We start from the raw sequence: 26257 nt of genomic DNA, 5'->3' as shown, positions 1-26257 counted from the left end.
AACGATTCAATGAGTAGAATTAGCGATAACATTGATTGGACGGCAATGAACATTTTAAAGCATGATCGTGCATCGACGATAAGGGATAGTCAGAGACTTTTAGCAAGACTAGAGCCGTACAGAGAGAGGGAGAGAGGGAGAGAGCGAGAAAAAAAAAACTTGGTAATACGTTCTATACGGGCGATTCAAATCAAACGTTCGACTTGGGAAGTCATTCTATAATATTTGTATCTTACCGTAAATCGTTTACTGTCGCCGATCGTTTGAGAATCAGAGACAGAAATGTTGGATAACGACTGGGTTACATGTTCCGTTTTATTATTAGCCATTTCTATTCAACGTTGACACAGTTAACTTGATCAAGCCAGGGCATAGAATAGATGCTGCCAGCTATTATATTATTGTAATATAGATGTGCTAAAACACTTGTAATGAAGTCCAGTGTTCTTGTCCAATTGAATTAATGAATTATTCATCATGATGGTAGCGATACCGACAGCGCGCAGTAAAGGCTTAGCGCGCCATACTCTACTATAGTATTCAAGGCCATAATCATGGATTACCAACGAATGGCAACCTCATTATGACGCTTCATTACTGTGCCAATATCCCTGCTGTGCACTAGTGTGCAATGGATAAACTTCCTAGCTAGTACGGTGGACACTGACCGTAAACTAGGATGGGCACTATCACTACGTTACTACAGTAACATACCACCCGTCGTAAAGTAGTCCTGCTACGGTAGACGAAAAGCTGCATTACGGTATAGAAAAGTGGCCATGACTTGAGTTTTCAGCCATTGCTGTAGTCTTGTTGAGAAATTTAAAAGTGAAAAATTTCAATTCATGTTGGCTAGCTATGGTTCCCCAAGCTTCCAGCACAGTCCTGTAGGGAACAAACAGGCTGTAGTGAAGCACAAACCTAGCCGATTATACTGTATTACAACATCATTTTCGGAGAATTTATCCCACCCACCAAATTTGCAGTGGGAAATGTGATGACATTCAATAGAGTGGATAGTTGCTAGCGTACACCGTCAGCAAAGCGACGGGAGTTTGCACTAGTGTATTTCGAAAATGCCAGACGTATATTATCATTCTTGATTAATATGTACATGCATTTTGTAACGCGAACTTCGCAGTGTATCTTCGAGTTGCAACAACATAATAAATACCTTTTGGATATTTTTGAATCATAGGACCACACTAGGTAGATCTAATAGAGGCACGGACTTTGGTGCTAGGAAGTGAAATGGATCAATATTACATGCAGTATGTGTTCATTGAACATTGCAATATGGAGCTGACTAATAACCCCAAAGTGTATTGCGCTGTGTATTAATATATTTTTGCAGTATTATGTAATAATGAACTAATTATCTAGCCTAGGGTTACAATTATAATTATATGACAGTTGATAGGGAAAAAATGAATGATAATTAGTAAACTGGTAAGGTATCATTTCATGCCTCTCTGATTCGATAATATACTCAATAATTAACTCACAGTCAGTGTAGCTACTGTTATATCAACTTTAGCCACTGTTTCCAGCTACGTTTTTAGTAATATGTGCAGTAATGTAACGTTAGCAAAATTAATTAACTTATATAGCTGTTGGCGTCAATAGAGGAGATCCTATATATTCGTAGAGATATCTTATCTATAATGATGATTATATATAGTGTTGTCGACTAAAAGTATATGAACAATGTAATCAGTTGTTATCTATGCTGTACTTGGAAAGATAGAGGATAATATAAGGCACTATGGTGTATGTAGAAGCTCCTACTGTATTAATTAGAAAGCTATCGTAACTTGTAAGATACCAGATGATGTTTGCCAGTTGTATATGCCATATATAAAGCGTGGTCTTTCTGTTCATAGTTAGTTTTTATCTTCCATGAACTAATATTAGACTCGCCATAAATTGTAATAGAGCTATTACTATCCACTGACGTTTTATTGGGATTTCAATTGAATTCCATTTTGTGCACGCTGCAAGCATCAGTAATACGGATACATTACTGCATTCTAGATAAACAGTACAAGAGCCATAGTACATGTTTACGAATCTCTTTCAGAAACTTTATAAAGTATACAGAAAGTATCTCGTCAATTAATTGATTGATCGATTAAACGGATAATACGCTTATGTGCAGTACAATACAATATAAGCATACGGCATGGGTACGCGGGCTATTATATTGTAATTAATTAATTACTATTATTTATAGTTCATAATGCACGTCAGGAGCTTAATAATGAAAGAAGCATGCATTGCATAAATAGGGTAACCATTACATTTCATAATATGACGCTATCTATCGTTGTTACAGTGTACGTAGAGTACATGAAATTTAAATGAAAAAATAAGAACTATAAAAACACATGCATATCGAACAAAAACATTAGCAAAACAAGATTAAACAATCAATCCGTCGTCGTCGCTACTGCCACTAGTAGCCTACCGCCTTTAAATGTCATAGTTATGTACGACGGTACGAGTACAGTAGTCGTATATCAGCCACTTGTAATATTTTGTCTTAACTAAATCACAATGATTATAGAGACAGGTTAAGGATGAAGAAAGGAGCTTTATGAACAGGATTCGAATCAATTTAGTACATACAGTTATGATAGGTTTAACCAAAATTAGCAGATACCATTACGACCATGCAACACTAGCACAGTATCGTCTCCAGCATAAATGCCAATGTCACTATTTTTAATATTCCCCACTGTCCTGCCCCACTTTATTACAAATTAATTACAAGCTGCAGTTACTACAGCTCAATAGCAGCACTTGGGTGTTTCGAAAGCATACTATCTGTAGGATGTAAAGCACTATGTCGTGTAGAATAATCGGCTGTGCTTTATATTTGTACGATAAAAGGTCTTAGCTGATATCCATACCAAGTCAGAAAGTCGCCGACAAAGTAGACTGCTTTGAATCAGCATTATTCACAACACAACAGGTTACGGTACAGTATAAGCGTTCATTGTTACTACCTGTGGGCAAAACCTCCGTTTTGATGGGTTGTGTAGGATGTAGCCATAGAGGTCTTACCTCTAAAAATATACCAATGTAATTTCTAATTGCGGAATACAATCTGAGCATTGTATAGTACAGTAGAGTATAAGCGTTCGTTGTTACTACCTGTGGGCAAAACCTCCGTTTTGATGGGTTGTGTAGGATGTAGCCACAGAGGTCTTACCTCTAAGGATATACCAATGTAATTTCTAATTGCGGAATACAATCTGAGCATTGTATAGTAGAGGAGTTATTTGATTTATCCATTTTTGTACAGGTTGTAAAAGTAAGCATTGTAAGAACGAATACTGGCAGGGACTACTCAAGTAAAAATTTCGCCATGACCGGTAGTCTTTGCTCGTACGAACATTGAGCCGATGCCGGTGTCAACAGCACGGTCAATGTCAGTGTAGATTTACTATACAGTACTGTACTACAGTATACAGTACTGTACACTGTAACGGAATACAGTACTGTATTGTACCGTACTGTATTGTACTGTACACTGTACAGTACTGTACTGTAGTATCATGATCAGTACCCTGTACTGTACAGTACTATACTGTACGTCAACTCCGTGCACACGGTCAGCCAAGTGTCGATCGACACGTATTGTAAGTCGTACTGAATCGAACAGTAGTCCAGTCCACAGGTACGGCACAGCACGGTACAGTACCGTAAAGTCAGCTTCTGAGCCCTTCAACTCATCAACGTGATTGTGCCACGCAAGCTGTCCAATGGTGATTTGCTGAGTTGCAGTCAAAGCGAGTTAAATGGCTTCACACGATTTAAAATGGCATGTAGTTAAAAGTCAGAAAAAAGACCATGGCAAAGATGATGCCAATAAGAATAGTGCTGGAAGCGAAGCACGACGGCAACAATTAAAGGGTATCGACTAATGGAGTCAAGATAACTTACAGCTCTGTCTTGAATGTTGTCAGTACTAAATTCGACAGTATAGGATTCGCTCGGAGTCCTTAAAACTACTCATCTTACGAACACGAGCTGCATCATGACCTTTCAATTTCGCTTGTAATAGACTTGCCAACAAGCTATTAACTATCGCCATTCAGTATCAGTGCAATAAATGACTACTATAATCTGATTGGAATGGCATTAACTTACTTTACATTGATATTGACCAACTTCACCACTGGAAAGCCAACCATTGGATGAAACCCTAATTTGTTCTTAGCAATGAATGGTTGTATCCAGTTGTCATACTGCAGTAGACGTGTTTCTTCCCGTATCAATGACAGGCAGAATAGCGGATGTGTAATTCGCTAGACTGATTGGATTATTGCTACGTGTAGTATTGGTAGTTTGAATGATAGCAGATCCATTGGCTTCAAATCAAGGCCAATTTTTACAGTTATTCAGAAGATGATGGCGAGTGCTAATCATACACTAAACTAATATTGAGAGTGCTGTAGACGTAATCAATGCTTGACAAGTATTGATACTTTTAATGATGACAGATCCATTTGCTTGAAATCAAGGTCAATTCTCAAATTATACAATAACATAATGCGTCATGCTAATCATACTCTACAGTCGAAACTGATTCATTGTTGCTACCTTTTGGTGGGTACTTTGAATGATGATAGATCTATTAGCATCAAGCAAGACCCAGTTTCAAAATTTGAATGACATGATGTGTGATGCTGTTCATATGTAATGTATATTTATAATTCATTATTACTACGTATTTGACGGACATATTTAATTATGACGGATCTATTAGCACCATCCAAGACCAATTATCAAAATTTCAATGACGTTGGACGTGATACTAGCCATACCAAAGGCGATAATAATAGCACTCCTAAAATGAAAGACAACCCAGCCAAGCCTCGTCAACGTCATGGAGATGCAGCTAAAACCAAAGTCAAGAAAGAGGATAAACTTCCTCTTCAAGAATTAATAGCTAATGTAAGAGCAGCTGTAACTATTGCAATGGGTATAACTACTCGTACTCTTTACACTATACTGTATCAGCCTGTCAATTACACGTAGTTAGAGGGATAACTACCACTTGTAAATGAGTGTAATGGTATCTTGTAGCAGGATTAGAATAATGACACATGTTGATGGTGAAATTGCTACTAATATGCATGCGTTCATATTATTTCAACAGCTTGAGGAAAATGAGCTAGCAAGTACGATAGAACAAGTTCGACAAACTTTTCCAAGCAATTCCCTTGTAAGATAATTCATTCATCATCATTACATTGTTCTATCCTGAATCGGTATTTAGAAATCATTCTTTGATCCAATTCAAAAGTGGAGTCAATGAATTATATACTAACTTTAGTATCTATTTTACCTTCCTATTATAACTTGGACAAAAGATATCAACTGTAACCTTTACATTTTAGATATGGCTTAACGAATTGGTTGGCTATGTACAGATGCACCTTTCACGTGCTGAAAACTCCTACGACGCTATTTTCACAGGCAAAAGCAAAGGTACTCATCCATTTATTTTACAAGTTATTCATATCGCAGTTACTAGTCTACAATCGAATAAAAAGTTAAAAGTGATTATGACTTGATCCTGTAAACGCACTTAACGATCTACCCTAACTTTACTGACAGATTTTCCAATGAATTTATTATCCAATAAATTCAAGCAATTAGCAATCCAATTATTGGAAAAATGCCCAGAAGCTGTTATAAGTATATTTTTCGAAGATTGCATTGACAATATGTTGAAAAACATAAGGAATAGTACGTTTACGTCGGATAGTTCACTCGTTAACCTATCTCACCCTTCAGAGCTAATTATTGCTGTATAAATAGTGTCTATTTACAGTACACCGGTTAGATTGGATATTCTAACAAATAAAAAATATTCACAAAACCGTAGATATTCAAACTTACGGCTATCGCATTATGATTCAAATCATGACTCGCTATAATCCAGCTATTGTACTCAACAAGATAAGTACTGTAAGTTAAGACTTTTCCGCCTTGTCTGCTATAGCATGTAAATGATTAAATGATCTATTATCAACGTAAAATACTGTTATATCATAACTTGTCTTGCCACGTGCAGAACTCATTTAACGTAACTGTAATCGATTTTACCTGCAGTACAAACCAAGCGTGTTGGAAATTGTTCCTTATGAGGCTCTGTCTATTTTATGGGCATTCAATCAAGCGTCTATTGGTGATGTTGCCGTTGGATACCAAGGTAAATTTTATGATAGTTTTAAAGCTAGAGTGTTATTGGTGCGATACTTCAAGAAGGCTATAAATATTACGCGTAATTGTTGGTTGTTCTAAAGCGTAGTCGCTATCATGTACTTTGTCTTGACTTTAAGTATGGTTTGAGCTCATGTTCCCTGCTATGAATGTGCGAAGTCTTGCTCCATATGCAATAACAGTTATAGAAGATCTTTTCAAGTATACCCATATCCTTTGTATCTTATGTTTAAGTGTATTTCATCCATTGTGTATGTATATTGAGATATTATCCTATTTATTAATAGGAGCAAGAAAAGTAAAAATATTAATAAAATTCCTAATGTTGGTCCAAAGGAATTTGTTACGCTTTTGCATATGCTATTTAGCGATAATTCTTCACTCCATGCATCGTAAGTCCGCAAAGAGAAGTTTAGAAAAGCAATTGTTTTGGCGCTAACGCATTGCTTTTATTTAATAGGAGCCGTAAGAAGCTCATCAGTTTGTATCCAAAGTTAAAGGTAAATTGCTACTCGGATTCAATACGGTATAAGATTAGTATGAATAATAAAATATTAGCTAAGCATTAAACAAAATAAAAATTAGCTGGATTTGATTAATAAGACGTAAATTAACGATAGGACTTCATACTAACCCACGAATCAACGAATAGTTATCGCAACTACTTTTCTTTGCTGCTGCCGATGTTGAGTAATAGTTCAGACGATTTTCGGAAGGAGGTATACTTGGAATTGATCATTTATAATTCCGCGATCTAGATAATTTTTTTAATATAAGATTGCAACTTTTAGAACTTGCATTGTCTAAAATACTACTTGGAAAAAGATCATTACTGCTTAACAGTGTGGAAGGAAATGTATCGAAATAATATTCCTCAATCTAGGTATACTTATTATTTGGTAAATCATTATACCTCATCCATGCAATGATTAACCACAGGCATCAGTACTTACTCTGGTGTCTTGATTCATTTGCATAGAATATTATTTTGTTACATGAAGAAAGCCTGGTCAAGCGGATCACTCTCCAAAAAGGTGCTATAGCCTGAAATGATATTTAACTTGTAATTGAAGGATGTGGGCTCACTATAACTTGGAAAGTTACTTAAATGATAATTTACATTATTGCATTATATAGGGTGATTACTCATTACTAATTACGGATACTATCAACCACTTCATTTCTATCAATACTGCAATAATTTCTAAAAAACGGAATAAGGCTGTAAGTATCGTAATCTTTGCAAAGCTCCAAGTATATAGTCTATTGCTGACTGATCCATAAGTGGTCTTAATCTTATTGTTAATCAACAGGAAGATGTTGCGGAATTTCAATCTGAAGTGAAGGTATTTGCATTAACATCTAGAGTTTACTCTTTAAGTGTGAACGTATCTTAAGTTGTCTCATCCAAACAAAATGATTTCTTAGGCATTCGTCGATAATGCAGCTTATGAGAAGAAACCGAACGCTTCGATGACTGGATCATATTTATTATATTTACTAATTCTTTTGTTCTTGTTTGGTTTGGGTACTCTACACGCTATTATTTCTTATCCTCAATGTAAGACACCGTATAACTTCGAGCTCATAATAATATATAATACAGAGTTGAAGGTAGTTTATATTTATTGTTCTCTTTCTTAACTAATACTGGTAATTGAATACTTTTAGACTTCAACCTTGATGAATCTCAGGTTGAGAGTTTAAGAACACATACGAGGTAATTCAAATACAGTATAGTGATATTGTTGTTATGATTATCTCTTAATACCGGGTTGTCAACTTTCGTTATATTTAATTCTTTGTAGGTTCTTATCAACCCGACTATTGAACTATATGAGGATTCTTTCTGATTTGGCTTCTGTAGCCGTTGAAAAGTTATGGTTATTAACGAAAGCCGGTTTTAAGTACACGACCGATGTTTTATCTCCGTATCAATTATTAATAAAAGATTATATTCCAACGGTCTTAGATGCGGTACGATACATATATTATACGCTTTTAGGCTGTTCTGTTCAATGTTAATATAACATTCTATTGAACTTATAGATAAAGAAATGTCTCGATCACTTGCTAGTCGTTTTTACAAACATTTTGGCGAAGGTAAGACTTCATACTTTACATTTACCATGTTCTTTCACTCTTGAATTTATTCACACTAGGCGTTTTTATCTAGATGAATGAAGTTATCCAACATATCAGTTCGAAAACTATAAGTTAAGCCGCGTATTCATATAATAATTTTTTATTCTATGTAAATCCAAGCGAAAATAGTCATGTTGTCGTTAGCACTGTGGGGTTTAAAGAATTGTGGCGATAAATCAAGCGATTTTTCAAAGGACGTACATTGTTCCTTTGATTCTTAATTTAGCCTGTTGTCTGCCTGACTACGGTTTATGCTGTAAAGCATAATGATTAAGATATATAAATTGCCGTTGTCAGCCATCTTATCATTAGACAGTTTTTAGTATACTAGGTTTATACAAGTGACCGTGAGGTTGCTGTAAAACGTAGTGTTGAAAAAATATATCCTTTAATGATAGTTATAAGTTGGACGTACTACTAACTCCAGTATTACTTTTTATAGTATCATAATTTCCTTTGAAAATTGATTTCAGTTTTATCCTAACGGATTTAGAAGTACTTTTTATGTTTAGATATTTTTAAACACCAGGCATTCAATATATAATAATTATAATTTTTCATGTTTACAAATTAATACGGAAGTCGATACCTAGTAGCGATTTGGATTTGACGAATTTAAGATCGTATCAACCTGTGGTTGATACATAGTAAAATATCGTATTTACTATCATATAATATCAATATGGTATTACGCTCAATCTATACTGATATTTATAAATTAACTAATAAAACATACAGTAATTACTACATGTTAGACACTGATTTAAAATGCTTAAAAGTAGATTTGAGAACAATAAATAAAGTTATGACGTATGATTTGTTGTCTTGGGCATATTCATGTCATTTACATAAGTATGAACAGCATCATTATTATGCCTAATTTTCATCCCAGCTGTCCCAGTCTTCATTCTACAGCATATATGCAAATATAAAAGAGAAAATAATACTCGTCAACCTAATGCAGCTAGCAGAATCATCCCTAATGTAACCCATTAAATAACTGAATTTTACTTGACTTACATCAATATCATCCGCATTTGGAGTATTTTCTAGTGCTTCGACGTTTTCCAAATCCAGATCAAATTCTGTTTCCCAATCATCACTTGTTGAATCTTCGCTACTACCTTTTTTGCTATCATTACTTGATTTCCCATTAACGTCTTTTAAATCTTCATCGCTAATTCGTACCGTGCCTGTATTCTCCTCATCCACGTTAAAAGATATTGACTGTATTTGCGCAACAGCCGCAGGCGTATGGTCAATATCACTTGGTTGAGATAGATCACATTCTTTTTCATCAATAACTGGAGATTTGACTATTTCGTGGCATACATCCGTGTCTTCAGGTAAAATATCACGCGAACCCGGAGAAACTGCTTCAGTTTCGCTGCATGATTCATTCTTTGCTTCTATATTATCACCGACTGAAATCTTGTCTTCATTATCGATATTCGATGCCCTATCTTCGCTATATTTCTGGTTTTCAGAAGTACCTGCTAATTCTATTGACTCAATATTATCATTTGACTCCAAATTACATGCAGTAGTTTCATTATCCGGGTCTTGGACGTCTTTTTCGTGAGTATCCGGTACTTCAGTAGGCTCGCAATCATGGACTTGAACATTTTTTGTACATGCATCCTCTATTTCGGGGCCTTCTGTTGTAGCTATGTCTTTTTCATCAATCCCGGGAGAAACCTCTGGTAGCGCAGTTGTCGTTTCTATCCTATTTTCGGTGTCTAAAGCACTGCCACTATAGCCGTCCGAATCGTCTTAGAGAAAAAGAGGTCTACAAAGTCAACGTGATGAACTAACTTAGCTGCTAAAGAAATCAAATGCTTTACCTTCATCATCACCCCAATCAACTTCGTCTTCTGTTTCATTAGCTCGGGCAAGCAGCTTAGCTCGACGTTCATCTTCCTAAAATTTAAGTACAAAACTTACATTATCTAATCGTTGTCATATTCTATCGAGATATGTATTTATAACTTAAAATCTCATTTATAAAATGTATTATAGGTAATTTCAATTTGTAACGATTGCAACATTGATGCCAAGCTAGGTGTTTATATTGAATCTTCAGATTTCGTTCATTAATATATAGTATTTTACTTCAACAAACCAATTTTAAAAGATGGACTTTATAAAAGTATCTCTGCCAAAAGATAAGATGCGACATTTCTGAAGGTACCTGGACAACACAGAAAAACACCAATTTAGATCTAAATTTTTGGTAACATGAGCAGCTTGCTTAATCGCTTAATTGGATATTATCTCAATAATTCCCATTACCAGTTTTGAATACAGTCCTCTCACACGAGGCTTATCCACCAACAATTCAGATATTTCACCCTTATACTCGTCAACGTTAAATGCAGATTGCCACTGATGAAATTCACCATCTAGAAGTTCGTGAAAGTATGATAAGTAAAAATATCACATTCGTTTAATTTATTGATGATTTTAGCTCTAAAAATCAATGAATATAAGTAAGCATGTCGCACCAGTCGGTTCCTCTCGATACGTCAGTGGATTCTCTCGTAGGACCACCAGTTTAGCCTGAATAGCGGGTAAAGTACAGTACAGAAAATCAGTTGATTTCATCAACGTTTTCAAAGTTTCTTACTTTAAAAATACTTATTTATCTCGTGAACTTCAGAACTACAACTTTCACCTATTTTGATCTGTGCGTATACAAGACTAAAATTGTACGTATTCAGTGTAAACGCGCAGATTTTTCTAGTATTACAATAACCAATACCCAATCTTACCTGCAATCTATTTACAGCTTTTGATTCATACTTTACATCAACAATATCACTAGTAGCACTTATTCCTTCATCAAATCTCACATCTAGAGAGAAATTAGTATATATAGGAACAGTTAATAAAGTTATAATACTAACTAACTCAACGCTAGGGATATTTGCAGTATATGTAATACTTATAATGAAATATACTGCGTGACTGGAATTCACAGTCACTAAAAGTAATTCACTACGCAGGATTGCAACCAAATTCTCTTCACTTCATTAACAACGTAGACTGCATGCACTCGCACACACATACTCCAACCTAAATTTTCGCTAATGGGAGAAATTTTACCTTTTTGAATACCAGTTTCATCGTTTCGCTCAACCTGTCCATGCCATTTAGAGTCTCAAATTAGTATTCATAGTGTAGGAACATATCAAAGTTATTTAAAATAACTAACTTACAGTTAGCTTATTCTTTAAAGTATCCGCTGTTTCCGATACAATTTGCGTAGTATCTGTTTGTAATGTTGTTACAAATTCTGAAACATCCTTCTTTGCCATTTCAAAGGCTGACCACGACTGTATACAACGAATAAAAACTTTATGTGAACTTAGCAGCAACTAAACGCTGTACTGAGCAGAGACAATTTATCCGTATGGGGGATTATGGAAAATTGCAGTATTTATCACAGCTAATACCAATGCGAAACTATAAGCATTCGATATTTACTATTTCAATTATAATTAAACGTATACAATTCATTGCGCACAATACATACCCTCTATAGGTAAGCCTAATGGCAGAGGATCACTAACAACTAATTCTGTCGAGTAATTCCCTATTCTAATAATATATGACTTGTCGACCGAACTTTGAACAAGCATACCAGCATACGCAATTATACTATTTCGATTTGTTTAATCGAGCATTTATATTATTGAGTTCTGTGATTGTTTTAGCTTAGCATCGTGCACTATACTAAGCAATTGATACGCAATAGCAGAAAATCCGTTGATGATTCTTAGTAAAGCATCCAAACAATTGTAATAAAATGGGCAAATGGACGACAATCACGATATGTATGACCAGCAAACTTCATCGGTCATGAATATTGTACTATAATTACTTCGATATCAAATCCTACCTTTTCTTTGGCAGTGGCAATCCAACCTCCCCACCAGTTCGCATCTTTCCTAAAAGATGATCACGGATATTAGCAGTACTTAAATCATTGGTAGGATATAAAATACCACGAAAATCATTATAGAAGTGAATTTGTTTATCAAGTCCTACTTTTCAGCCATTTTCTTCAATCTTGGTATGATTCACTGTCATGCGCAGCTGAGCGCACAGATTGTTCAATCCCTGGACGGTGGCTGGACCCCAGCACCACCATGATACTACAGTACATGCTGCACCGTACTAAGCTCTACAGTACTGTACAGTGTACACCGTACACTGTAAGCCCGCATCGTTCACTAGCTTGGTGAGTTGCTACGTCATATATTCGAACATCACATGCCCATTCTATACCCTGCACACCATAATAAAAGCTTTTACTTTTATCTCTATGCTTGAGTACACTTGACACAAGACTCCCTTGTAAGCACCACTGACTGACTGACTGACTGATGGACGAGGAGCGATGCACATACTACCCATCGCCATGACAACTGGACCCGACTTAAACACTCCAGTAGGAGCTGTTATTAAAATTTGGGACTGTATTCTTCGATTATACTAATATTTCAAATCGCCTTATTATCCATCTTATTTTCTCTTCAAATACCATTACAGAGAGAGTAGGATACAACTTAGATGTAGTAAGCTGCTTTACAAGATTGTACAGTAAGCAGAGAATAATTGCTCAAATTAAAGCAGCTTATGAAGAGAACATTTGATCAAGTTATTTTATCAGAGTAATAATAAAGTATGGAAGACAGCGTTAAGGTCATACGCAATGGAGATTATACCAGATCTGTAGGAAAATCCATCTATACGCCACAAAGAGTACGAAAAGGTAAATGTTTGAATAGTTATAGCACTAGACATATACGTAATATGCATATAAAAATACAGTAGATAGAATGTATGAATGGATTGGGTTCATTGCCGTTATGATCGAAAACACTAAATTGAGATAAGGAGAGGATGCATGCATGTAAAGCTGAGACATCAAAGTTTATTCACCTACGGAATTAAATTACTACATATAATAGCATCAACCTGTAGTAACATACTGTACTGTAGATCTATTAGGTTTGTTACAGTACAACGAAATTATCCTCATGAATGTATGGGAATATATATGGTATACATGTATGACCCTCTTATGGTCTGTATGATGATTAAACTAATATTACAACCAGTAATTTTAATTCTTAACCATCTGCATACTAGAATGTAAAAACTGATTCATCTTTAATTGTTGTTAGGATTTACTACACCTGCAGTTGGTTCTACTATACCATCCAAGTATCAAACTTACGTCACCGTAAATAGGGAAAGAAAATCCTTCAACTCCTCAGCAGCCAGATTTGGAGATCAGCTAGTAGAAGTAGTAAGTGCGATATGGTACCTATTTCGTAAATTAAAAATACTTAACATATTCACTATTGTCCTTTATGTTAGTTAACTTGTTAGTTTGTTGGTGTTGACACTTTTTAAATCGACTTCGCGTCAATCTTAAAGAAGTCAAATATTCACTTCATAACAGAACGACGTACCAGGCCCAGCGGCTTACGAACATCGCCCAAACCTAGGCCAGGAATCAGTCTCGTTATCTAAGAAAGGAACCGGTCCTCTCGCTTCAAAGGTTAATTTAAGTTAAAACCATGCTAATCATGGAACTATCCGTTATAGGATTATGCCATACTACGTGTATACAGTATAATTTATAAATATTTTTATCTGTAGTCTCCTAGATTTCGGAACACGATTCGAGGAAATACTATCGGCCCAGGTTCAATTACGTTCTAATATATTAATTCCAACATATTTAGTTATTATACTAACATTTACTACCGACAATACTATAGTATTTTTTATTACACTATGATAATATAACTGTTAGACGATAGACTTAAAATTAAATTAGACAACTTTTAATATTCTTGAGATATAAAATGAAACACTAGATAGTACTGACTGTTTGGATCTATGCTAGGTTCTTATGCACCACCTACGACCGAAAAGAAATTGAATTTTAGTACTGCGCAATCATCTAGGTAAGAGACATATATCTGACAAAGAAGCAACATTCAGTTTTATGAAATAGGGCTAAATAAATTTATATTGTACAGTAAGTCAATGAATAAGAATCTTAAGAATAACGTCGTTATTTCTGACTTATGTATATCAGTTATATATCTTAATATCTAATCATAGCAGTCCTTTAAGTAAATCTTAGTTAAACTTTGTAAATACAGATGTCGCTGCCATGCTATAATTGCGCAACAATGAATAGGAATTACGCGTGAAATTAATTAAATTTTAAACTCATTAGTTTCGATAGTAATGCCACTGTGAGATTATTTCGTTTTAGTAGTCATTTAAAAACTAAGAAAGTAAGAGATTCAACAAGAATTTTGAACGTGTTTACAATGAGTAAGCTAGTCAAGATACATATGTTATGTCAGTACTAAAGTCGTTACAATAGCAAAATATATAACCAGTAACATTCCAGTATTAACAATAATACCCTTATAATTCACAATAATCAGGCGGAATTCGCGTTTGACATGTTCGTTCATTATTATCAAATTAAAACTTTTATAATGTTTGCGTTTAGATGATGATAGAAAGTCAGCACTGCATTAGCATATTCATTAATCTTGACTCCATAAACTACGAATCGAGTATTAGCTAAGAAAGATGACTAGACAGCTCTAGTTCGCTTCTAATAAAATATAAGACATGAAAGAGTATTTTCCAGCTAATGCCACCCCTATCATATACCGAGAATAAGTATTAACTTAGAACGCATATTTAGGTGTAAATAAAACCTTGGAGATTTATAGGAAATTAAATGACAACAGATTTGTTAGTTACGTTATAATTCTTTTACTCTGTGGCATCTGCTCATAAAGTCCCTGATTGAATGCAATGCAAGAAATCCTACTTATAAAACAATACTGAAAATTGAAACATTTTATACGTATAGGAAATGCAGGAAATGTTTATTGTTGTAACTAATATTTATAGTAACATGCTAATATTCATAAGCTAATTAAATGAAAAAATTATTCTTATAGTAACTTATTTAAATCTACTAATAAATTGAAAATTTTTGCAATTCTTCGAGCATAAACTGATACACTGATAATTTTTTCATGCAGCGTTTTTATGGACAGAATTGTTAAAGTTAAGGATAAATCGGCTTTATCTCCAGGTCCTGGAACCTACAGTGTGAGTATAACATCAAATCATCTTATCAAATGGATACTGAACGGAGAGTAGCCTAGATTAGGTTTCTCTTAGATCAGTTAGATTTACTGATAGCATCCTTAACTAAATACGTAATTTAACAACTTATTTACATTGTTCTAAAACATATTTATTTTAATAACTTATTTTAAAAGATTCCATTATCCGAAATCGACAAAGGAAAGGGAGCAACGTCTGCCTTTCGATCAAAGTATGTCATAAAATAATTTATTTTAAAATAGCTAACATCATATCAGTAATCATATCGTTTCTATCTTTGATAGAACTAGTAGAGTCGCTGTTGATATCCAAAAGCAAAGAATGCCATCACCAAGTATGACATTGCAATATCATCTTTACAATAAAAACTACCCTCATTCAAAATATTACAGCAAAGAATTAAAGGAGTATATTATTTTGTAGGTAAATACTATGTTACTGACAATGGAATGAAACGAGAATCGAAGTCTTATAATTCAGTATTTAAATCTACGAGTAATCGATCAATCATGAAGCTATCACACGTAAGTTTTTCCAGCAATTCCTAGATCACATGTAACTACGACAGAATAACATGAGCGAAAATAGGTTAGAATTTAATAGCTTCATTATCGTAAATTTATAGGTTCCAGGACCTGCAGATTATGAACCCTATGGCAAAGAAGGGTTATACAATGACAAAAAAATTTTACCGTAAGCGCCTCAAAATGCCATACGATAAACTTTACTCTACGCTACATCTAATAACTAAGAAAGCAGATATTTTGGGTGCTATTATTCCTGTAGACTAATTTGTAAATCTATCAACATGCCATTACAGACCAAAACATTACCAATGCTTATCAGCGCCGGCTATACCTCCATCGCCACCTCCACCTTTACCAGGTCCTGGAAGTTACGAATTGAGAGATTTTTCACAACCTACGAAGCATTTTATGTCGACATCTTCTTTTACATCAGGCACAAGTAGATGGATGAATGGCGGAATTAAAGATACCCCGGGGCCAGGTATGAACATAACCGCAAGAGATTGCGTATGTGTTTTGTTATTTACAATCTCATTTTCTAATTAAACATGCTTAATTCATCTTAGGAGCCTATAAACCAGAGATTTGGGGTAAACAATCATTTCATGAAAATGTTAATAAGAAATGGATATAAATAGAGTGCAATACAATCACACTCCATGACTAATTTCATATTCAATTTAATATATGATAAAAATATGAAAATGTATTCAAAAATGCACTGTCGGTTGTAATTTTTAACAATATGGTGTTTAAATAGAATACTTTCACCTAGAATATTGTTTCAAAAGAATTTTACTGGCGTATTTCCAAGAGATACTAATTCATAATGTGATGTAACATAAAATTATAATTTATAATCTTTTATATATGATATTTATTGGTCTATTGTCCTCATAGAAATTTCATAAGCCAATTAATTTCTTACATTTTAAACATAAACATTATTTCTGTATAAATCTAATGAATTTGAGGGAAAGAATCTTAGTTAAGAATTCGATACGGAAGACTAAATTGATGGTGATTTGTTTTAATTAAGCTAACTGAACCCGCATACTTAGATAAATTTCGGTATACTACAATACATATGAATAATTAATAAAATTAGAAATTAAGAATCTCGATACTTCTTACATATATGTACAGGTAGACGCGTATGGTGACTACATACGAGTATGACGTATTTAGTCATTTTCGAGTGCCAATCCTTTAAGAATTTTCAGTAAATGTATTCCTATCGATTCTACATAAGTCATGGCAAATTTTTTCAATGGATGATAATTATACGAGTGATAAAGATTAATAATCTTCATATCACGTTATATACAGAATAAGTATTTCAGGGCTGCAATTTAGTATAATATTCAACTGCTACCGTTTATCATATACACATATATTTTAGGCCGTATCGAATAGCAGTAAAGTATCTTATATTAAGCTGCAAGGCTGCATAAGCAAATTAACCAAACTGATAATAGCGCCTAAAGTAAGAGCTTTCAATCACAAATCTTCATTTTAGTGCTTGAAATCAAATATCAAATATAGTGTTCAATTGCCGCTTCACGCCTATCCTTAGAAAATTTCTGTTCTACTATACATCCTGTAGTTCCTCGTGACTCCAGACCTAGATATAAGTATATCTTGCACTTGTAGCGGTAGAGTAAACTAGCATATGATTAGCAAGGTAGATATGGAGATTAAAACCTCTAGACGTTGTCATTCTTTACGTAAAGCAGTTTTCAATTGTCGTCGCATACTTATTCGGTAGACATTTTCGCTCGACATCGGATATCTCCCTGAGAAGGGTGGGTAAGTTAACTTCGGTTGCTATGGAAACTATGCACGGAACACGCCGGCTACTATACAAATAAGTCGAAAAAGGATTAAACTCCTCAACTATTATTGCTGGATAGGTAGTGAATAAAACAATATGCTATCTACTGCATACGGTATGGCGGCTCTTAACCGTTAATATGATTGTTAACAGTCAGCTGTTGTAGTGTTATATAATACAGCATGATAATGAAATATACAGTGCATAGAATCTGTATATAAACTTGCCTGCTAATGTTAGAGGCGTGTAATACTCGTTCTATACTTACCTTTCATATACACACTCGTCTATTGCAAGCATCCAAGCATACATGTCGTAATAGCGTACAGGTTAGAATTATAAAACTTGTTATAAACTGTTCACGTCCTTACCCACTTTTTCAGTTATTCCTTTGGTAAATCTTGCGTCAATTGGCACGAATCTGAATGTTAACTCGTCATTAACGACTAAGATTGATCTATGCCACTAATAAAAGACTAAAGATTAACATTTATGGTTATGGGAAACCTTTAAAGACGATTTTCATCATCGTTTAATTGATCTATTTCTAACTATAACGGAAAACAATATTTTAAACTAAAACGTAAATTTTTACACCCGCCGCCATGTCGACAGAAATTGAACCTCATATCCTGAAAAAGTACGACATTAGAAAGCGCCTAGGAAAAGGGGTATGTCTTAACTTTTATCATATAATTGAAACGGTTACTAAAAAACTGAAAACATGGATTTGAATCTAGAAATGAATTAATATCATAGTGTATACAGATTGAATCACTAGTACAATACATTCTCTTAATAAAGTCTAAGAATGAAAGGCGTTGCTTTACATGTCAGATAGAACTACATTTCTGGCATATAACATGGCCGTTTTATAGAGATGTAGACTGTGCTAGTGAATAGTGCATTATCCTAACGTTTATAGAATTGTAACAATATGCAAATAATTTACTTAAAGTAGGTATGTATCTTTCTATTATTAACGTAAGAAAATTGCAGTACTAAGAATCGTATTTTGATTCTTATTTGACGTTAGGCCTATGGTATTGTATGGAAAGCTATCGATAGGAAAACCAATGAAATAGTAGCAGTAAAGAAGATTTTCGACGCTTTTCGAAATCAAACGGACGCTCAAGTAAGTCTGAAAACTGTTTATAGTCGAGTCAATGCTATAGTGTGCTTTTAAATTTTAATTGCTTGGTCGTTAATTTCATTTTATCACATGTTGATCTTCTATTTATGGAAACGTTTTCTCGCTTTTATTTTTGCCTATCGTTGAATACGTGGACCAATCATCATCTATAGAGAACATTTCGTGAAATATTCTTTTTACAGGTAATTTTAATATAAGTAGTAAACATAGTATAGGTGGATTAATTCTTAAATAGATCTTGCTGTTTCATAAGGTTAATTTTGTAATTATACTGTAGCAATAGTCAGCTGCAATTTCATAGAGTAGAAGTGACCTTTTCAATGTTAAGCAATAAACTCTCTTTATGTTGTCTGCCTAATAATGACAAGAGTAACAAGAGAAATTTCCTTATCCTATGAGATATTTATTTTGTCGTTTCTATATCATCACTAATTGATTCATTCTTCTCTTGCTTTTTAGGAATTTAGTGGGCTAGATAATATCATCAAATTAATTAACGTGATCAAAGCTGAAAATGATAAAGATATCTATTTAGTTTTTGAATATATGGGTAAATAAATGAGTAAATTAACATTTTAATAAATTAATAATTACTTAACATAATGATAGCCTTGAACGAATATATAAGAGTGAGCTGGTTATAATAATATTCTTCAGATGTTGGGTAATAAACAATTGCTTTAATAAACTATCATGGCTAAATGCTTTATAAATTGCACAGATACCGATCTACACAATGTAATTAAGAAAGGCAATATCTTGAAGGATGTTCATAAGAGATACATAATGTATCAGGTGAAGAAAATGTTAAGTTAATAGTTTTTATCTTTAGTTGCATTAACTGAACATGTCTCTAATTCTTTCATTCAAACCAGATATTAAGAGCTATCAAATACATGCATTCCGGAAACGTTATCCATCGTGATTTAAAGGTCAGCAGTCACTATTTCATCTTGTGTTAGCGTTATATCAAACTTCCAAATTTATAATTCATGATCTGAAAATAAAGATTAAATCAGTATATTATAAATAGACAGTTACTCTTGATTTTTAAAAAATCCGAGACTACGGTATCCTCTAATGATGTATTGCTGTTTTGTTATCGCTCATTTGGAAACTATACTTTCTAATAACATATGCCTCTTCATCAATTTCGACCAAAATAAACACAATTCTGGATTAGCGTTACTTATGATACATCTTGGTGCAATTTATGTATTTTATTATCACACCTAACATTAACTAAATAGTGCTATACCAAATGGATTATTAATCTTTCTAAAATAACACTTTCAAGCCCTGAAAAGATCGAACAGCTATCTTAAGTTGATCATTATTTTATACTTTAATATCTTAGCCCAGCAATATTCTCTTGGATTCGGAATGTTTTGTCAAGGTTCGTACGAGTACAAACGAAAAATTAACTTTTACAATCGGATAAATTGCAATCTTGAATCGTCAAATGCTAACCACGCCAGTGCAGTCATAAAAAATTATTACCCATAGGCTGTTAAAGAGTAACATTTCATCTTTCTAAAAGGTTGCAGATTTTGGTTTAGCAAGATCGCTCAAAAGACTAACCGAAGAAGTAGCAAACCCTAATTTAACTGATTATGTAGCAACAAGATGGTATCGTGCACCTGAAATTTTACTATCATCACAAAGGTACTGTAAAACTTTAGGCCTGTTCGAATATCAGATCGTGGCATCTTGATAGAAGATTAATGTATTAAATTCCATACGTAATTGACAACAATCACCTTAATTGCTTCAGGTATACTTTTGGAGTAGATATGTGGTCTATTGGGTGCATATTAGGAGAAATATTAATAGGTCAGATATCATCGTCCATATTGCATACTTATTTAAGTCGATACAAGCTTAACTGATTGAATAAAGACATTTTATTATAATCTATTCTATAAGTTATGCAAGCTTATTCCCAGTTTAACTGAAATGGGCACTGTAAGACTTCATTCTTAGTTATTTTCTAGCGAAATTATTAAACCATATCTTCGTTTTCATATCAAAATGACGAGGATTACGCTGATATTTAAATACGTTTACTAAGAGCTTTATCTTCGAACCCTTAATTCTTTCTTAGATAATATTTTTAGACGATAACTATTCCTCTACAAATTAATGCAATAATCAAAATAATCTGCACCTTGATCACAGGTAAAGCACTCTTTCCAGGAACTTCAACTCTAAACCAGGTAGAAAAAATTGTTCAAGTTATTGGACATCCAAGGAGTGAAGGTGAGCTTCTAGGTTATGTTTTTAAGCAATGAGTTCTACTCCGCGAGTAAGATTTTCGTAACCGACTTTAATATTAAAAATGCTGGGTATTTATAGATATTCCAACTTACACCTTTTGCCTTTTTGCGCCGTAGCATTTTACACATACATCTAATTACTAACTATTGTAGCTATCGTTTACTTCATAACATATGCACATATATATAATAAATTATCAGTCCGCCTTTTAGAATATAATCATGTACGGTATTACAAGACTACATACAAGTCATCATATTATAAGTACTTATATAGATGAAATTCTAATCATATACTTAACATTCTATCTAGTAGCTAATGTAACATATATCGTAATATTTAACACTATTTACAACATTCTCCATGCGGGTATTTTGATTTTCCATCTTCGGGAATATTGTATCTTATGTATTGTACATCTTCATAAGTTTCATGTAAATGATTGCTCTAACAGTAATAAATCACGCTATCATAATTCATCCTTCTGCTTTGTGTTTGCTGTTAATTAAAATTAATTTTCAATCTATGGATTTCTGTACTGTCACCAGCATCCACTAGCTTGGATTTATTTTCCTTTTCTAGCTAAAGATCGGTATGATTTGATCCTTTTCGATATACTTTCACAGAGCATTTTGCATTTTGTTCGATTATAGATATCCAAGATCTGGAATCTAATTACGCTGCATCCTTATTACATCAAATTAAGACATAGTAAGTAGTAAAGATTCGACTACGATAGCGTCGAAGAATACTTCGATATTGCGCATAATTACTCGTTGCTTAAGGTTAAACGGGCTCTCTGCTAAATTGATATTTTTCCAGTTGGAAGTATTTTTCTACTCAGTAATATCAGAATTTATCGTTGAGAACAGAAATATATAGTTAATCTTGATCATTATTGCAGTCCATCAACGTCCCTAGGAGGTTTATGTGCAGGTGTACCTGATGATGCGATGGACTTATTAAAGAAGTTGCTCCATTTTAATCCCAAGAAACGTTTAACTGCTGAACAAGCGCTAAAACATCCATATATCAGAAGGCAAATTACATTTATATAGTTTTCCTTTACTTTGATTAAATCTCTTCGTAAAGCAAATGGCAGAATACTGCTATAATTAAATATCGAATGTAAGTAATAAATTTAGTGAAATCATTATTATCATGAACTAGATTTCACAACGAAAGCCAAGAACCTAAAGTTAATCGAGATATTGTGCCACCAGTTGATGATGATATCCAATTAACTGTGGATGAATACCGACAAAATTTATACGAGGTTTTATGATAACAAAGTCAATTCCTAATAGAAATTTATAGAATCATTGGCGATGATGCAGTATTCCTTTTAGCTTATCCATACCTTGATATAACTAGCGATATGATAGTGTATCAAAACATTCTACTCCGTTAGCTGCAAATTAGCTAAAACTATTGCTATCAATTATTTTTCAGAGCATCATTCAAAAAAAATTGGAGAACAGAAAATTACGTCAGCAACAAGCTGAAACTATAGCTGACCACCAGGATGACCAGGAAGTTCTCGATATGGCTAATAAATTAAAAAAATCCTCCATAAAAGAAGAGGCTCATCCAGGAAATTCTATGCAGAAAGAGACACAAGGAATAAAATCGAAAGCCGCTGATGCTACAGTAGCAGTCGAAGCTGCCCGTAATGTCCCTAAAGCTACTTCAAAATCGGAAGTTGCAGGTGATTAATCCTACACTTGCTAGCCGAATTAATTTACAAAAAACCCAGTCTAATTAATCTTATTTTCACTACACTTTCAGATCATTAGTAATTAACGAATAAAGATTAAATAATCCTATCTATCTATATTTTCAGGGGCCCAAGGCATCCAAGGTACCCAAGTAGCCCGAGGAGAATCTCAAGCTGCACAAGCTAAAGATGCTAAACATGGTTTTCGAAAATCTAGTTTAGAGCGTGATACTAGACCCAAAGTCAAGGTAAAATTCTATACAAACTTCGACTTACCAGAATAAATGTTATGATTTCCTCTAAGATTACTGGAAAATTTTTTAAGCTACCGTAACTTACTAAACATTAAGAAATATTGTCTCACTCTAACGGCAGCCTATGATTATGATTATGCTAACAAGAGAAACCATATTTCATCCAATTTGTCCTTAAAAAAGTCTAACATTTGCTAAATAAGAGTTACCATGATATATTATCCTAAGCAATGTATACTCTGTCACTAAATTGTAATCGTTAATCAGCAGCATTGGAGAAATAAGTTAATTCATGGTCCTATCAAAGTATCTAGCTATATTCCAATAATTAGGGAGCTTAACTATTTTACTATCTCTTACCTCATTTCCACCCACTTTGGGATTAGAAATATATATACTTTCCTACTTTAATGCATAAAATATTCAAATGCTAAATACTTTAAGGTTCAAGGATTTCTATACTATAAATTTTAGCTTGCAATGGCAAGCAAATATCCATATTATCGGTTAGCTAATATATTTTCGTCGCTACCGTTTTTTGATAAATAAATAGCATTCAAAGAGTGGCTTAGTGTAGAGCATCCCCACAGCCTTAAGATGTTATTCTATAAGATTAAATTCATACATGCTAACAATATGAAGTGAGTAAAGACTTTAAATCTTAGCTCATTATATTAACATTTCAATTAGTAAACTCCTAATGCTGCTTTTTTATTATCTCACTATTGCGTATTAAAGTGCCTCTTGCTAAGTTCTTAATCATCTTATAACTTTCCATACAGTACCAAGAGAATTTTTCAAGCCATTGCTGAATTAAAATCATGCTATATTCTATTTCCGTTAGACTGCTAGTCCATTGCCATATAAGAAAAGACCTAATTCCGCTGGAAATAGTAAAAGTAGCGCTGCACAACATGTATCATCTTATTCTTCAATGAGCCATAGCAACCCCGACTTATCAGTAACAAGTTCAAGATTGGTAAGTTGTCTAAAAATGATGAAATCATGGATTAGCGTCTCGATTTTGATATTGTAGGGGTATATAAATGGAAAGAATACACATTTCTGACGTATCGATTGATAACCGATAGAATGATAGATTGTAGCTAATTTATTCATTCCTTCGATCTACTCATTCCACTTCCCTACTGATATTAGGTTCCCGCTGCAAGACCTCCGTCAGGTAAAGAGAAAAGTGCAACTAGACCGGGAAAGAAGCAGTTTACCACTTCTTCTGCAGGTGGTGCTGCTCCTGGTATGCATCGATTACCTTATGGCACTTATTCATCATCTCATGCTACTATTTCTAAGGCAACATTACAAACTCTTCAAAGACAGCGAAAGATTTAGAGGATAATGATCGAAACTACCGATACAGCTATTGGCTGCAATTTCTATTGACTACCCGCACAAGTGTTATTATTCCTTCACTTACGATTAAGATTTTTATGAATCTGTAATTTATATCTTAAACCAATTCATATGAACTCAAGTTACTGTAAAATTCTCCTAATATATCCTTGCAACCACAGTTTCATTGCGAATTCTGCCTACAAAATGACAACTTCATTTTCACAATTTCATTCATTTGCTATGAATTTTCATTTCATATTTTGTGAAAATCTCCACCTTCTAGTGTCTAATTGTATGAAAATTTTATAGTCTTTGCTAATCAGAACACTAACGGATATATATGCTCTCTATATATGCAGGACGTATACTAGCCTATAAAGTAATTATGCATTATCATAAATTGGTGTTAAATTAATATTTTGTGGCTTTTTTTCTTATGGAATTGTACTTAATCTATTAGCTCTAGTTTTCTATAATACTATAATTACCTTAAATTTACCCATCTTTGTTCAATAGTAGAGTTTAGATTATTCTATTACGATCTCAAGACTAATCATATTAGCTATTGTACAATAGACTAAATTTTGCAATTTTGAAATAGACCTATTTGAATGGATACCGGTCTAAATTCTAATTAGCAGAATAGTATTTGCATTATCATCATCATGGATTGACAAGCACTGTTATCTTTGGATGGATAGCATTAATTCGTATATTATATTTGAGATTTCTCATAAAATGCTATTGATGTATTTGAATGAGTTGCGAATTGATTACTGAAAAGATTTGGCTGATATGGTGTATTTTAAGATTAATTTTTACTTTCATGAAAAGTTTAAGTCAAATTGTAAAAAAATAAACTTGAAGACTTGTATAACAGTTGACTATCATATATGCTCGCTTCAAGAGTTTTGAAAATCAAGTTTAAATATTAAATGATACTTTGAGATTAGCATAGAAGTTTATGGCTATTTTCATTTAAGTTCCAAAAAAAACCAAATTATGATCGTAATAGTAAAAAAGAATTTTTGGTAGCCGTGTTCGGTTTATCTTTATTCTACAAAGATTTTAAATGAAGTCTGGAAGTTAACCTATGTGATGGAGGGTTCAATATCTCAGAGGGTTGAGATTTAGTCGCCATTTACAATTATTACACCAAAGGGTTTATAAAAGTGATGCTTTATTGTAGGTTAGTAATGTGAAGTACAGTGAGGTAGTTACGGTAGATCGGCGTGCAAGCTGTCGTGAGTAACGAGTAGAAGTATTAGACTGTGAGAGACTAACTAGAAGACTAACTGAGAGGCTAACGAACTCTGAGGTAGAAATCGCCGGTATTTATAGTTTTAAAGATAGAGCACATGCAGAGAATAGGATTGTGGAATTAGATACAACATATACCATAACAGGTTGCAAAATAGCAGATGATTGTAGAAAACAGCGAGTACCGTAATAACTAAATACAGTAGGCTATATATGAATGTAGAGTAAGCAGACTGTAGATCTGTCTAAATATAAGAGCAATACAAATGTCTATATTTAAGAGTAGAATATAGTTACAGTATATTCTAAATACACTAC

The 26257-nt window shown here is 33.6% G+C and overlaps 4 protein-coding genes across 4 annotated transcripts; 3 read left to right on the top strand and 1 right to left on the bottom strand.

The window, feature by feature from the left end:
* Window positions 1-4758: 4758 nt before the first annotated feature.
* Window positions 4759-9030, top strand: TRIADDRAFT_58240 (uncharacterized protein; the record flags this gene model as incomplete). Its single annotated transcript, XM_002114396.1, has 16 exons — window positions 4759-4962; window positions 5168-5233; window positions 5409-5499; window positions 5629-5760; window positions 5900-5982; window positions 6127-6226; window positions 6357-6438; window positions 6525-6629; window positions 6698-6737; window positions 7375-7461; window positions 7551-7583; window positions 7666-7798; window positions 7909-7957; window positions 8046-8214; window positions 8287-8340; window positions 8965-9030. 16 exons carry the CDS (start codon window positions 4759-4761, stop codon window positions 9028-9030), a joined length of 1494 nt encoding a protein of 497 aa, XP_002114432.1.
* A 228-nt stretch (window positions 9031-9258) lies between these two features.
* On the bottom strand, window positions 9259-12443 carry TRIADDRAFT_58239 (uncharacterized protein; the record flags this gene model as incomplete). The annotated part of the gene is made up of 11 exons (XM_002114072.1): window positions 9259-9291; window positions 9403-10154; window positions 10227-10302; window positions 10505-10573; window positions 10675-10784; window positions 10887-10941; window positions 11154-11236; window positions 11452-11521; window positions 11601-11717; window positions 12284-12332; window positions 12433-12443. 11 exons carry the CDS (start codon window positions 12441-12443, stop codon window positions 9259-9261), a joined length of 1425 nt encoding a protein of 474 aa, XP_002114108.1.
* Window positions 12444-13071: 628 nt separating this feature from the next.
* TRIADDRAFT_58238 (uncharacterized protein) lies at window positions 13072-16725 on the top strand (the record flags this gene model as incomplete). Its single annotated transcript, XM_002114395.1, has 12 exons — window positions 13072-13159; window positions 13575-13699; window positions 13856-13954; window positions 14056-14101; window positions 14306-14366; window positions 15477-15546; window positions 15720-15775; window positions 15849-15898; window positions 15988-16088; window positions 16190-16257; window positions 16385-16572; window positions 16658-16725. The coding sequence occupies 12 exons, from the start codon at window positions 13072-13074 to the stop codon at window positions 16723-16725; spliced, it is 1020 nt and encodes a 339-aa protein (XP_002114431.1).
* Window positions 16726-18530: 1805 nt separating this feature from the next.
* Window positions 18531-22413, top strand: TRIADDRAFT_50520 (uncharacterized protein; the record flags this gene model as incomplete). The annotated part of the gene is made up of 12 exons (XM_002114394.1): window positions 18531-18596; window positions 18962-19060; window positions 19231-19260; window positions 19538-19628; window positions 19800-19873; window positions 19954-20010; window positions 20436-20474; window positions 20619-20743; window positions 20853-20911; window positions 21257-21337; window positions 22009-22066; window positions 22260-22413. 12 exons carry the CDS (start codon window positions 18531-18533, stop codon window positions 22411-22413), a joined length of 933 nt encoding a protein of 310 aa, XP_002114430.1.
* Between the last annotated feature and the right edge of the window lie 3844 nt (window positions 22414-26257).

This window comes from Trichoplax adhaerens, genomic scaffold, assembly GCF_000150275.1.
Source record: "Trichoplax adhaerens TRIADscaffold_7 genomic scaffold, whole genome shotgun sequence".
Classification (NCBI taxonomy): domain Eukaryota; kingdom Metazoa; phylum Placozoa; class Uniplacotomia; order Trichoplacea; family Trichoplacidae; genus Trichoplax; species Trichoplax adhaerens.
Note: the sequence above shows the minus strand (reverse complement) of the source record. Positions and strands in the feature narration are given on the sequence as shown.